The following is a 13,811-nucleotide window of genomic DNA, read 5'->3' on the forward strand; positions in this document are numbered from 1 at the left end:
TTCATTTTTTCGCCCTAAGTGCAGTACCTTACATTTCTCCCTGTTGAAGTTCATTCTGTTAGCTCTGGCCCAGCTTTCTAGTCTATTCAGGTCATTTTGAATTTTGATCCTGTCCTCTGGAGTATTAGCTATTCCTCCTAATTTGGTGTCATCTGCAAATTTGACTGTGGATCCACATTGGAATGACCCCCATAGAAAGCAATCATGTCTGATAATATATCACGTTATAACGTGAATACGCATGGCTGGACCCACAGTGACTCCGGATCTGAGCTGCAAAACCCCTCATGTGATAAGGCCCTTTGTCTCCTGGCTCAGACATGTTAACTGGGTGACCCTTGGGCAAATCACAGTCTCTCAGCCTCAAAGGATGGCAATGGCAAATCTCCTCTGAAGAAATTTGCCAAGAAAACCTTGTGAAAGGTTTGCTAAGGGTCTTCATAAGTCAGAAATGACTTGACTGCACAACAACAGTAAAAACACATTTAAAAGGAAAAAAGAGAAATAGATAGGAATCTGTGAGGTGATCTCCAGTTTGAGGAGTCAGTTACTGCCTTTATGGTAGAATATGCTTACATTCTCTAATGGCAGAGATACCACATACTGAACCAAGCCCAAGCAAAAGCACACAGTAGCATGATCCCAAACACCCACCCCAAACTGCATTATTGCACATACCAAAAAAAATGGCAATCAATCAAGAATTGCTCAAATAAAAATAGGTCCACAAAAACCTCTCCAGAGATACTCTCGCAGAGTTCTGATGTTACTGTGAATTTCTCTGAATGCATGTTGCTACACTGTAAAGAAAAAAGGTATCTGCATGACCTCTTGCAGTCAGAGTGAGTGGGCTTTTTATTTTATTTTCTTGTATAAATCAAGGTAAAGAACATGAAAGCAATCTAAAAAACATAACAAGTGCAAAACATATATTCCTGGAATGGCTCTTCCCAGAAAATAATATTCCGTCTTTGAGAGCAAGTAAATGAAACAGGGTTATAGCACAATCCCCCTCCCCAGCACCCATTTCCGTGACAGCAGATGAAGGGGAGACTGATAAATTAAAGAAGTTTGATTTATCCATTGTAAGATGGCTCATATTTTGTTATCCCAGGACAAGATAGGAGGAATAACACTATGGTGAAGGGGATAGGAAACAGAATACTAGTGGCTTCTGTAGAAGCATTAAGCACTTTTGGTGCTCCTGATGTCACCAGCTAAAAGACAGTTAACAGTTTACACTCATTGATTCACAGAACCTTATAAGAGATTTTCTTTGAAGAGAAAGAGACAGAACTGATATGAAAACAAAGCAGGATTACAAAATGAAGACAAAAATTGCCAATACTGTTGCTCACTTCCAGTAACATTCTTTATTGATTTCTTGTCATTGCTGTAAATGGGACTTTACAAATAAAAGAATAACAAAACAGTTCCCTCAGTTTTACAATCTGCTTAAGACATGATGCAAAGGAAATGGGAATGGCAGTGTAAGAGGGGATTAGATCCAGCAGATACTGCTTCTTCCCTCCCTTCGAAGCCACAGCAGTGGCAGTTTAGGTGGAGGGCGGAAGGGCCTTTCATTTGCTTCCAGGCTGAAGCATGATGGAGTTGGAGAATAACCACACACTAGAAGCACCTTTGAACTGCAAACTGATTGTGCAGGAAATCTTTGCCTAGTATCAAATCAGATTAAATACTACAGTGAAACAATGGTCCAAGACAGACGGGCCAAAAGGGGCATGGCGGTGGCGATACTAGGATTAGGGACCACACACCAACAGCACAGCCCCTAACCCTAGTAAGAGGGGGCGGCAGCCAACTTTGCGTAAGCGACGTGCAGCATACGCACGTCGCTGCGCATCGCGGACGTCACGAGTGCGCCAATGGTGCACTCTTGATGTCCGCCCAGCACAGTAAAAAGAACACATTTTTTCTGGGTTCTTTTTACTCCGGAGGGAAGCCGCACAGTTTGGCAGCTGCAGCTTCCCTCCAGAGGGAAATGGGCCGCTGGCAGGCCAATGAGTGTAAGCAGTCAATTCTAATGGAAGCAGAATATTTTAGTTCTGGGAAGCAACAGCACTTTTTCCTCCTCTGTTTTGCATTTAGGTATACAAAAACAACACCACATTTTAACCAGCAGCTTTTGGGCCTTCTGTGATCCGAAGAGCCACTCTGTAACATGCTCCATGTAGTATCCACCAGCTTTATAGGAAGAGAAGATGTGAAAATCTAAGTTTACACAGAAATTATTAGCCTGACATGAAGGCTGCATTTGTGCATTTCAACGATTCCTTATAATTTTTTCACCATTGCTTGAAACACTTATTAACTCGTCTAAATAAGAATAAGGCATGTAATCTTGCAGTGCTAGCACTGACATAATCTTTCACCATTGTCCACAGTGCCTGGGGCTAAAAACACTGAAAGCCCATTCCATTCTAGAATAGACCATGATTAGACAATAAATTCAAGAATGGGTGGTACAAGTACAACCCAATGGGCCCCAAAGTGAAGCTCCTAAAGTTCCCAAACTGCCTCCCCAAAAAAATCCAAGTATTTTTCTGCTCCAAACTCCACTCACAAATGTTCAAAATCACTGCAAAACACAGCGCATCCCCCCCCCATGCCAGCCTTTTACAAATGCAATAAAAATAAAATAAAATCAGCTGAAAACGCACCCTGAAGTAGCATGCCACTTGCATTTGCACTGGTGCATCCCACCAGGAAGGTGGAGTGAAAAATGGTTCACACACCCACTAACATTGCCTAAAGGAGCCTCCCACTTACCCTAAAGGAGCAACCCTATAATCCCAAAGGGAGTTGTTGAAGGCCAGAGGAAGTTTGGTCCTTCCCTTTCTATAGATAGAAAGGAAGGTGAATAGGCAGAGACCTTTTCAAGCACAGTGGTGGAGAGCACAGCCACTGCTGCAGCACTGATAATAGTGCTAAGCACTCTGCAGAATGGCCATTGTTCTGCATGAAACATACTCAGGAGTAGCAATGATGGCTATATAGCAAAATAAAACAAAATCCACATATTGGCCAACCAAAATGCACAAAACACATCATGCAAGCCTCAAAGCTCCACTGGTTTCATGATCAGGAAAAATATGATTAAAAATCATTCCCAGGGGGAGGGGGGGATGACAGTGTTGGAGTCCCAGACCTACATGTTGCATCAGACATTGTCTGCTGTAGTTTAGTTGGTCTAGATGGGTTTTAATGCAGACAAAACCTGCTCCCCTCTTGATCACATGGGGACAGAAACAAATGAGAATAAAATTTAAACTCCATTAGCAGCAGTAAAGCCACTTTCTAAGGCAGAGAACACTGAATTTCTCAAGAAATCACTGTACTGCTACATCCAAGTATAGTCCAAAAAAGTTTTACCTTTATTGAGGTGGGAACCTCAAGTTAATTCCCAATCCTTATTTCCTTCTTGTTTAGGATTCCCCTGTTCCAGCTAAATCCGGTATCTTCAAATCCAGGTTGCATTTTAGCTCCTTTCTTATTTAATTTTTTTATTAATGACATTGTAAAAGACCTGGAGGGTTTGCAATATGCCCCTGTCACAATTCTTGATACCAAAATTTCTTTGTTGATGTACGCAGATGACATTGTATTGATTTCTAGAATGGAGGTAGGTCTAAGGAGACTTCTTGAAAACTCTCCACATATTGTAAAAACAACAAACTGACAATTAATTATGACAAAACCCAGGTTATGGTCTTTGGAAGACGCCCCCAAAAACATGTTTGGCACTTAGATGGAAACATTATAAGTCAAGTAAAATCATTTAGATATTTAGGCCTAATATATTCAGACACGACATCTTGGAAGGAACAACTGTTAAATTTAAAAGTTCAATCTTATAGATCGGCAAAAGCTACATTAAAGTTTGCAGCAACTAGAGGGGGAAATTTAGTAAACCCTGCCTTAATAGTATATAAAGCCAAAACAATGGCACAGTTTCTATATGGGGCAGAGGTTTGGGGCACCACATGTAAACCAAACATAAACCTGGAACCCCCTCAGAATTACTTCTTGAGGTCGTTGCTGGGCCTCCCCAGAGACACACCAACTGCCATGCTTAGATTGGAAACCAACATGCTTAGTATAGAAAGCCTTATAGATAAGAGAATTTTATGTTACTGGCTTAAAGTTCAGACGATGGATAATAATAGACTCCCAAAAAATGTTTGATAGAACTGAATAACAGCATGCCCAACAAGAACTGGGTACATCAGGCCACGCAATTAATTATCAAATATGGAATTTCATTAGCTTAGGGTTGCCATAAGTGAGGACCTCCAAACCGGGACAAATGTAGGGCAACATTTTCAAATGTAGGACACATTTTTGTAAAAATGGAGGACGCGCAAAGAATTGAGGTTTTTTTTTTAAATGTTAATATAAATGCATGTTTTTAGGCATGATCAAAATGGAGGACATTTTGGCATTATTCTTAGACAGATGGCAGAAATGTACTTGCCCTCAGGTTCAACTTTACTTCTCAGAAGTGTGTACTTGGGCAAGGGACTGTGGTTTTTCTTCACTGTGCATGAGTTTGTAAAAATCACAGCAAGTTACATTGGCCGTGCCTCAGCGGCTTGTTGATATCAATATCACCATCATCATCATCATCACCACTATAATTGGCCAAGAAAGGCAGACTTGTTAGCATTCAAAGCACCATAAATACACAAAAAATGCACTTGCATATATTTAATAATAAAAAATAATGAAAAAATAAATAAAAAACAAGGCAGGGGTGTATATATTTGATAATAAAAATTAATGTAATAAAATAAAAAACAAGCAATAATAAAAATTAATAAAATAAAACAAAAACAAGCAATAATAAAAATTAATAAAATAAAATAAAAACAAGCAATAATAAAATTAATGAAATAAAACAAATACAAGCAATAATAAAAATTAATGAAAAAAAAACAAGCAATAATAAAAATTAATAAAATAAAACAAAAACAAGCAATAATAAAAATTAATAAAATAAAACAAAAACAATCAATAATAAAATTAATGAAATAAAATAAAAACAAGCAATAATAAAAATTAATAAAATAAAATAAAAACAAGCAATAATAAAATTAATGAAATAAAACAAAAACAAGCAATAATAAAATTAATGAAATAAAACAAAAACAAGCAATAATAAAAATTAATAAAATAAAACAAAAACAAGCAATAATAAAAATTAATAAAACAAAAACAAGCAATAATAAAATTTAATAAAATAAAACAAAAACAAGCAATAATAAAAATTAATAAAATAAAAAATAAAAAGCAATAATAAAAATAAAATAAAATAAAATAAAATAAGTATTTTATATTTTTAAATATAATTTATAAACCCCAAAATACCAAGGCAGACCTAATGGCCACTGACTCAGCTTTTGAATTGAATTGAAAATGTATTCAGGGGTAGCCATGCTGGCCATATATAAAACAAAATCCAATTGTTCTTTAGGATTCTGTGCCCTTCATTCCTGGCACACCTGGAACATGAACCAGGGCTACAAAGAGCAAATGCAGGTCCTGGTGGGTAAAAAATTGGTTCTCAGTTGGCAGACCAACTCAAGACAGGCTAGTATACATGAGACAGGCTTTATGAAATCCATCTTGGGTCTCACAACAGGTCTCTGCTTCCATGAAATTAGAGATCTCACAGGAGCTTGGAACTCTCAAGATGGGCCCTTCTCTAACAATAATTGATGTCAACTTTATATAGACCTGCCTCCACATACTAGTCACCTGGACCAAAGAACTGAAAAAGTGGGTATCAGAGCCGCATTCACAACAGCCAACACACACACAATGTATTTAGTATGCAATCTGAGGCCAGTGCCCTGCATACCAAATGCCCAGAGGCTTAACTGATCCTGAAAATCGGAACTTGCTCTTCCTACTCTCACCAGATCAAAATTTGGGGCTGCTTCAGCAGAAGACAAAAGCTTACACAACAGTCAGGTCCCAGTCCTCCTTCCAGACTTTGGGCCCTAATAATTTGTTTGAGCTTTCCCTCACCCCATTGCCCATGACTACATAAGCTCTATGGCTGGCACAGTTCATTTCTTTCCTACTGGTGTCAGCAAGAAAAATAAAGGCAAAGCCTTTTCAGGAGTACTAAAGCGGTGGGTTCCCTTCCCAAGTGTGGCTTCACAGTTATTATCTCTTCTGCCATGGACACCCCAGCACCCTGGTAAAATTGCTCATTGTTGTGTTTGCATTCAAGTTATTTCTGACTTATGGCAATCCTAAAATTAATTTCCCAAGGGCTTTTCTGGTGGTTTGCCACTGTTTTCCTCTGAGGTTGAAAGAGTATGACTCCCATGAGGTCATCTAGTAGGTTTCCATGGCTGTGCGGTAAGTCAAACCCTAGTCTCCTGTAATCCTAGTCCAACACTCCCACCACTGTTACAACACTATGGCTCTCAGGACTCCTCTGCCTGGCACAAAATGTCCTTTATTAAGAAGAAAGATGTTGGGACCGTTTTTGCAAAGAACGAGCCAATGTCTCAGATCTTTCCAGCAACATACTTAAATTGCTACATTTTTATTAAAGTAACAAAAGTGTACATTTCCCAATATAGCTGTACATTTTGCATATAAAAACACTATTGTACAATAATCATCCCTCCCCAACACAAAATAGCTTACAAACTTTGTTACTATTTCCACCAGTTATGAAACTAGGTCCCGCTCAACAGTCCAGCTCAAATTTTGCTAACGTTTTTTGAAAAGAGGGGGAGAAGGACACACACGCTTATTGGCTGTTTCTAAGACACAGTTCTTCAGCACTGGTTGGGTCAGGCTTGTAATTCAAAGGCAACAAAGAGCAGACATCAATTCACAGCTTTCACGTGCACAAGTTACAAAACAGATTCTGCCCAAATTTGGTTGTCTGTGCTAACAACAAAAACAATCTTAATACTAGATTCCACGCCAGATAAAATAGCAGGATATTTGGTGTTTCCTCATCATCCCTTCATATCATGGATGTTGGAGAGGGAAAATAAAGGAGGTGGATTAAAAATTTGGTTGTTTTTTTTTTCTCTTCAAAACACCCTTTGTTGTTATGGAGGGAGTAAGATTAACAAAGTAATTTTAAATAGAGATGTATTGATCATGCCAACCTGCCAAGCCAAGCAAATTGCTGGCATTTGGGGGGGGGGGGGGGAGTGTAGAAGCAGGGTGTGTAACAAAGCAAACATTTTTTTCCTGGATATGTTACAATTCCTGTTCATATCAGGTTTTTAATGCATCAGATAAGAAACAAAGCTTCCAGGCAGACTTTGAACAGAAGCATTCTGTGGAAGGGGAAACTACAGTGCAGAAAGTGTTCCCCTTGTAATGCTGCCAAATATTGCACAATTATGCTAACGGAGTGGCAACACTTTTTAAAAAACTTACAAGGGACACTTGAGTGCTTTGCAACCACTGTATTTATTGAACGGAGGTTTTGTGCCTTAAAACAGGAGCTTCACATATTGAACTGGAAGAAATTAAATGATTCACAGATGGACTGGTGCAGCTGCAAATGTTTTATGTTACAAATCTGGGAATACAATTCAGTTTACCTGTGCAAGCCCCACTAAAATGAATCAGAATACTTTGCAAGAGTATATAGTTAATCCTCTTGTTTAGTGACTCATTCATTTCAGTGTGGAGCAACTTTATGGCAGATTATTTTTAAAAATATATGTGTTTCATCTATTCTGTACAAAAGGCCATCAAACCCCTTAAATGCAAGGCTTTGGGGGGGGATTTAGAATTACTTTCTCCACATCCCCAAGGCCATGCTGGCTGGCAGATTCAAGAAGCTGCAGTCCAAAATACATTACCCAGCTCTACTTCAGTGGTATGCCATTGTGGCTGTCATTTCCTAGACATTCATGCTCTGAAGCACATTCTAGAAGTCCTATGAGCTGTGATGAAGAAAAAGGATTTGTTGCTGCAAGGACAGGAAACTGTCCCATAGAAACTGTTCCTCCTCCAGAGCGCCCAAATTTTAGGAAACATATTGCACAGCATCTGAGAACTCAATTCACAAAAGGCAGAGGAGGAGCAGCTTTGGGGATGAGTGAAAAGTAGGACAAAAGCCAACCACACCATATTATCCAAAGTAGAGCCCAAAGGGTGCTGCTGTTTTTAAAAATAGAAAGCAGTTAAGTGCCCTAGGTTTTGTAATCACCTCTCAGCAGTTATTGGCAGCATTGTCAGGAATTTTAAAAGGCCAAGATAAAGGCAGTAGAACAGACAAAAACCTGGTAAAGGCATTTTCCCAGCAGGTAGATTTAGTTCATTATTAGCCTGGCCATTGCACTTTGTTGTTTAGAGCTGACCACTAAAAGTAACAGGCCACACAGCTATGTAGCCCAGATCTTCGATCTCTTTACCAAGGAAATGTCCCTTCTAATTTCAGAAGCCACACATTTAAATGTAAACTGGGTTTTTGGATGAGCATGAAACACAGGATGAAGTGCAGAAAGAAGTCATGATTTTGTGCAAAAAATGATGGGCTGGCACTTAGAAACCCACCACCCAATGGACCAAGGAGTGGCTATAATTGTGGCTGGGTGCTTTAGCAAAATCCTTCTCCTGTGACAAAAGTGGAAGAAGTTGTTCATGTTGGGACCGAAACTGAAGTTGGTGATGAAGCAACTCCTCAGTGTAAGAGAGAGAAAAGAGCTTTTGAGAAGAGAGAAGCACCATGGCTAGAATGAGGTCATGACATCCCAATCGATCTATGTGGCTGATCACTGAAGTACTACCATCCTGGCACTGTGGCCTATAAATTCACAGTTGTCATATTTACCCCATAGTGAGACGTTGCTGAAAAGTGCTGTGCCCTGCCCCACCCCCAACTTATTTCCAACCCTGCATTTCCCAAATAGGCAGATCAACCTTCCAGAATTGTCATCCAACACTAATTAGGTAGATATTGGCATTCTTTTTTTAATTAACTTACAAGCTTGCAACAGCTTTATAAAGGCACCTCAACACCACTCCACAGAAAAGTGGTGCCTGCTATTGGATTTCATTTTGAATTTTTTCTCTTTTTTAAAAAAATATAAATAGCTCTTCATTTTTTAAAAAATACATCCTCGGGTGAGGTATACAGTAGCCCAGGTCTTGGCAGTGTAAAGACAACTGGGAGTGCTTAGCTGGAGACTGTCATCATGTAGCTTTTGGAAGGGCTGGTCCGCCCCAGCATCATCTGATTTTTGCAGGTGAGCATCCCATAGGAGCTCACAGGTGCTGCAGATGCTTCATAGAGAACACAGATGGAGCCATCCTCACCAATGCGGTAGGATACCTCATAAGGGTCCACCCACAGTGTGAGTTCACTGGGCAGGAGCTGATATAGCTGCTGGAGGCTGAGTCCAATCTGGCTAGCTGCCTTGCTGATGATAGGGTCCATTTTATGGTTGATACGGATACAGCGGTAGCCAGAGCCTTTGAAGGGTTTTTCGGGGAACCAGTGATGTTTGTAATGTTCTGGAAGGGAACAAAGAGAAATACCAAGATGGATAAGTAAATATAGTAAATTATTGCTAAAGCACGTGATCTAATGTCTTTGGCAAAGTCATTCACAGGCTCAAATGCTTGTATTTTCTTTAGGGTTTTCATCCAGTTTTTGGCATTGCACTGAAGCCAACTTCTAGCTCCTTTGCACTAGTAGAAAATTCTACCAGCCACTCCACTTTCTTATATAGGAAGAGACTAAACCATGGTATAATGAAAGATTTATTCCAATAAATGATTCTGCTCAGGACAGAGACCTTTCATCAACAATTCAGCTACTTTTACCAAGGAGAATATTACAGTGGGATAAAGAGATCTGTGCACTGGCAATTTCCTTTTATCAAAAGCGATAAAAATCTGTTGTGGATGCACACTATATGGTTATAGCAGTTTAATGCTGCTGCTAACTGTCATGGTGAGACACTTAAGAATGCTTGTCTAAGGACTTCTGTTACCCTAAAATCAAAGGAGTGTTGTAGCTTAAAGAATTTTAAGTACCTCACTACATTTCAAATCCTAAGCTTCCAGACAATGGAACTGTAATAGTTAAAAGTAATGCCAAACTTTTGTTAACTGTGAAATACAGTATAGCTATATTCTTACAAGTCTGGGCTTGAGGAACTCAGACGGTTTAAAGTGACTGCATTAACCAGAGCACTTCACTAAATACTGAAAGCTCCTTAGCAGACAATGCTATTAGCATACAGCCCTGGCAATCCACTCCTCTTGTACCTAACTCCAAGCAGCACACCACTCTATTGTGTAATCAATTAGCTTAGGAAACCTCTTGAATGGTATTAAATGTTCAGTAAAATCCTAGTGAGGGTAAAGATTCAGAGAGAACTGTCAACTGAGACTCCTCACAGTTACAAGGAACAGGAAGATATTATGGCTGGAACTCTTCACCCAGTTGCCTGGTGGTAAACCCCAGTGAATTAAACTAAGCTTACTTCTGAGTAGACAAAGGATGGTTTTGGCAAGAGCAAATCTCTGTGTTTTCAACACAGAAGTGCACACACACCCCTCACTCGCACCTTGAGGAAGTGCAAGACCAGACTTGAGTGCAACATTAAGACGCTTATGCAAATTCAGAAAAGAGCTTTGTGGCACCTTTAAGACTAACAAGTTTATTTCCGGATGCACTTGTGAACCACAGAAATCCATGCTAAAATAAACTCATTGATTTAAAGGTGCCACAAGGCTGTTTGTCAATATGCTGGAACAGACTAACACAGCTCTCCCTTCAAAAATCTCTGCCACTTTTGATCCTATTAGGTTCAGACAAAGCCACCCCTTCTCAAACACCCTGAGAAAGGGATTTCCAATGTTATAAGTCTCAGGGTCCAACTGGTAGTTCTTCTACTAAAGTCGTTGACCATTCTGCTCTCAACTACTCCCATTTGTGTTTGTCCAGGGCCTGTGCAAAGAGGCTTTCCAGTAGACAGTGCCTGCCTTGGCTCTCCTCTTTGACAAGAACAAAGAACTCTTGCTTACTTCCCCTCTCCCTGTAACTGCTTTGTGCCCAGTTTATTCTCAGTGCCAAAGCAATAGTATAGTACAATACCTACCAAAACCCACAAAACAGCAATATCTTTATTCGGCCTACCAAAATGAACTTTTTGGATGGCCAAATAAAAGTTACAATGTTTGTGGATTGTACAGTAGATGTTATTCTACTTTGCTATATGCCCAAACAGGGCTACCCCTGAATATGTTCCACAGCTGTGTTAGTCTGTAGAATCAGTATGTAGAGAGATCTTGTAGCACCTTTGAGACTAAAGAAAGAAATTAGCAGCATGAGCTTTTGTAGACTTCTGTCTCCTTCCTCAGATGCATTTATGTTCCATATGTGCAATAGTCTGTTCATTGTTGGGTCTTGGGGAGGGAGTCCTACTTATGCTTTCCAATACGAGAACAGATTATAATGCAAAATACAGATTTTTTTTTTTAAGTTGCCAAATAAAAGGTCCAGACAGTTAGGTTTACACAAGTCCAAGAGACTAGTGACACAGATTGTTGGAACAGTTTGATAAAGCTTTCTTTTCAAAAAAAAATCTGGTGGGGAGGAGGGTCACAATCTGCCTTGTAGGAATGAGAAAATTATCCAGTGTGTAGTGGTTTGAGCATTGGACTAGGTCTCTGGAGAAGAGGGTTCAGATCCCAAGTCAGCCATGAAAACCCACTGGGTGACCTTGGGCAAGCCACTGTCTCTCAGCCTCTGGCAATGGCAAAGCCCTCTGAGGAAGCTTGCCAAGAAAACCCTGTGATAAGTTAGCTTTAGGGTCACCATAAATCACAAACAGCTTAAAGGCACACAACAAAAAAACTATTCAGTAGAGAGAAGCTGAAGAAAAAGGCAGCATGAAATATCCTGTATTTGTTGAGGGTAGGGGGCCTAAGGCTGATGTCTCACACCTCACACGGGGAGGGGGGAAGCAGGATTACTGGGTCCTCCTTTTCCAGGACAAGCCCTCCATTTCAATAATTTGTCCAGGAGAAATTCCAAAAGCTCCTCCATTCTGGCTTTGAGCGCTGGACTATGCCTCTGGGAGACCAGGGTTCAAATCCCAGTTCGACTCTGTAAACCCACTGCATGACCTTGGGTAAGTCACACTCTCTCAGCCTCAGGGGAAGGCAATGGCAAACCTCCTCGGAAGCAACTTGGCCAAGGAAAACTCTATGAAAGGTCGCCCTAAGTCGGAAACGACTGGAAGGCACGCAGCAACAGCAAGAGTATGTAGAGAGGTCTTGTAGCCCCTTTGAGACTCACTGAAAGAAAGAAGATGGCAGCATGAGCTTTCCTAGACTTCAGTCTACTTCCTCTGAAACGCATCTAGGAAAGCTTATGCTGCCAACGTCTTTCTTTCAGTGAGTCTCAAAGGGGCTACAAGATCTCTCTCTACATTTATTATCATTATCATTATTTTTATTATTGTATCCAAATGTATCTGAGGAGGGAGACTGAAGTCTAGGAAATACTGCCAACGTATTTCTTTAGTGAGCCTCAAAGGGGCTACAAGAGCTCTCGAAATAATAATAATAATAATAATAATAATAATAATAGCAAATGCATCTGTGTCTAGGAAAGCTCATGCTGCCAACTTCTTTCTTTCAGTGAGGCTCAAGGGTGCTTCAAGAGACCTCTCTACGTACCGATTCTACAGACTAACGCAGCTATCTCTTTGAATCCTCCCACAACAGCAAGAAACATGCATTTAAGTTATTGTTTTTAGCTTTGCAATCTGGGGGTGTCCTCCATGTTCTCTGGAATATCCTAAATTGTACGGTGCCCGGTCCTGTTTTGAAATGAGGACCTCTATCTGGCCCCCCTGGGGAGGGGGCTGGGGCAGGAAAACAGCGGGACAAAGCCCTCTTTCACCCCTCCACCTGACCCCCCAAATCCCTCCCTCCTCACCTGTGAGTGCCTCTTCCAGAGCCCCGCTGAAAACCTGGAGCTGCTGCTCACTGACACAGCCTCGGGTCCGGAGCAGGCTGGAGACGAAGCCCACGGCGGCGGCGATCTCCGGCACCATCTCCGCCCGGCTGCAGTGGCTGCCATTCCAGCGCTGGACTTGGCTCATGACTGGCTTAGGAGGGGAGAGAGGGAGGGGGGTTTCAATTTTTAATTCTTGTTTTTCTTTGGGGGCCACCCCCGTTAAGGCTCCGGAGTAGTGCTGGGGTGCTTATCAAGAAACGCAACGCTGGAACTGCTGCTGCTGCTCCTGCTGGTGGTGATGATGCTGCTGCTGAGCACTGGTCCAGCGGAGTCGCCTTTCGCGTCCGCCTGTGCTCTGCTTTGGACTAGCTGGGCAGGGGCCGCCGCCTGGACTCTTAATACCCTTGGAAACTCAAGCGTCACCGACCCGCCGGCTCCGGATTGGCTGAGCCGTCCCCGGGTATGCTAATGAAGTTGTGACCTCAGCAGGGTGGAAGTTGTGACGTCAGTACTCGGAAAGAGCTTGGGGGGAGAAAGAAAGAAACAAGTCAGGCTCTGGGAAGATAGGCAGAACAGCTGGGAGGGAAGAAGAGGAGGAGGAGGAGGAAGAGGAGGAGGAGGCATTTGGCCAAAGGGCTATTTATAGGGCATTGCCTAGTAGGGGAGCTGGAGCCTTAGCTGGGCGTAGGAGTTGGAGGGCTGGGCTGGGCTTCTCATTGGCCATGTAAACCCACCGGGTGGCCTTGGACAAGTCACACTCTCTCAGCCTCAGAGGATGCCAATGGCAAACCTCCTCTGAATTAACCTTGCGGGATAGGTTTGC

At 41.3% G+C, this 13,811-nt stretch overlaps 1 protein-coding gene across 1 annotated transcript; it reads right to left on the minus strand.

Annotated features, from left to right (window-relative positions):
• Nucleotides 1-6,556: 6,556 nt before the first annotated feature.
• BTG2 (BTG anti-proliferation factor 2) lies at nt 6,557-13,335 on the minus strand. Its single transcript, XM_089514610.1, has 2 exons — nt 12,968-13,335; nt 6,557-9,525 (listed from the first exon to the last, which is right to left on the minus strand). Exons 1-2 carry the CDS (start codon nt 13,131-13,133, stop codon nt 9,188-9,190), a joined length of 504 nt encoding a protein of 167 aa, XP_089370736.1. The 5' UTR covers nt 13,134-13,335; the 3' UTR covers nt 6,557-9,187.
• Nucleotides 13,336-13,811: the final 476 nt, after the last annotated feature.

This window comes from Sceloporus occidentalis, unplaced genomic scaffold, assembly GCF_023333645.1.
Source record: "Sceloporus occidentalis isolate IW3139 unplaced genomic scaffold, rSceOcc1.0.p SCAF_3, whole genome shotgun sequence".
Taxonomy (NCBI): domain Eukaryota; kingdom Metazoa; phylum Chordata; class Lepidosauria; order Squamata; family Phrynosomatidae; genus Sceloporus; species Sceloporus occidentalis.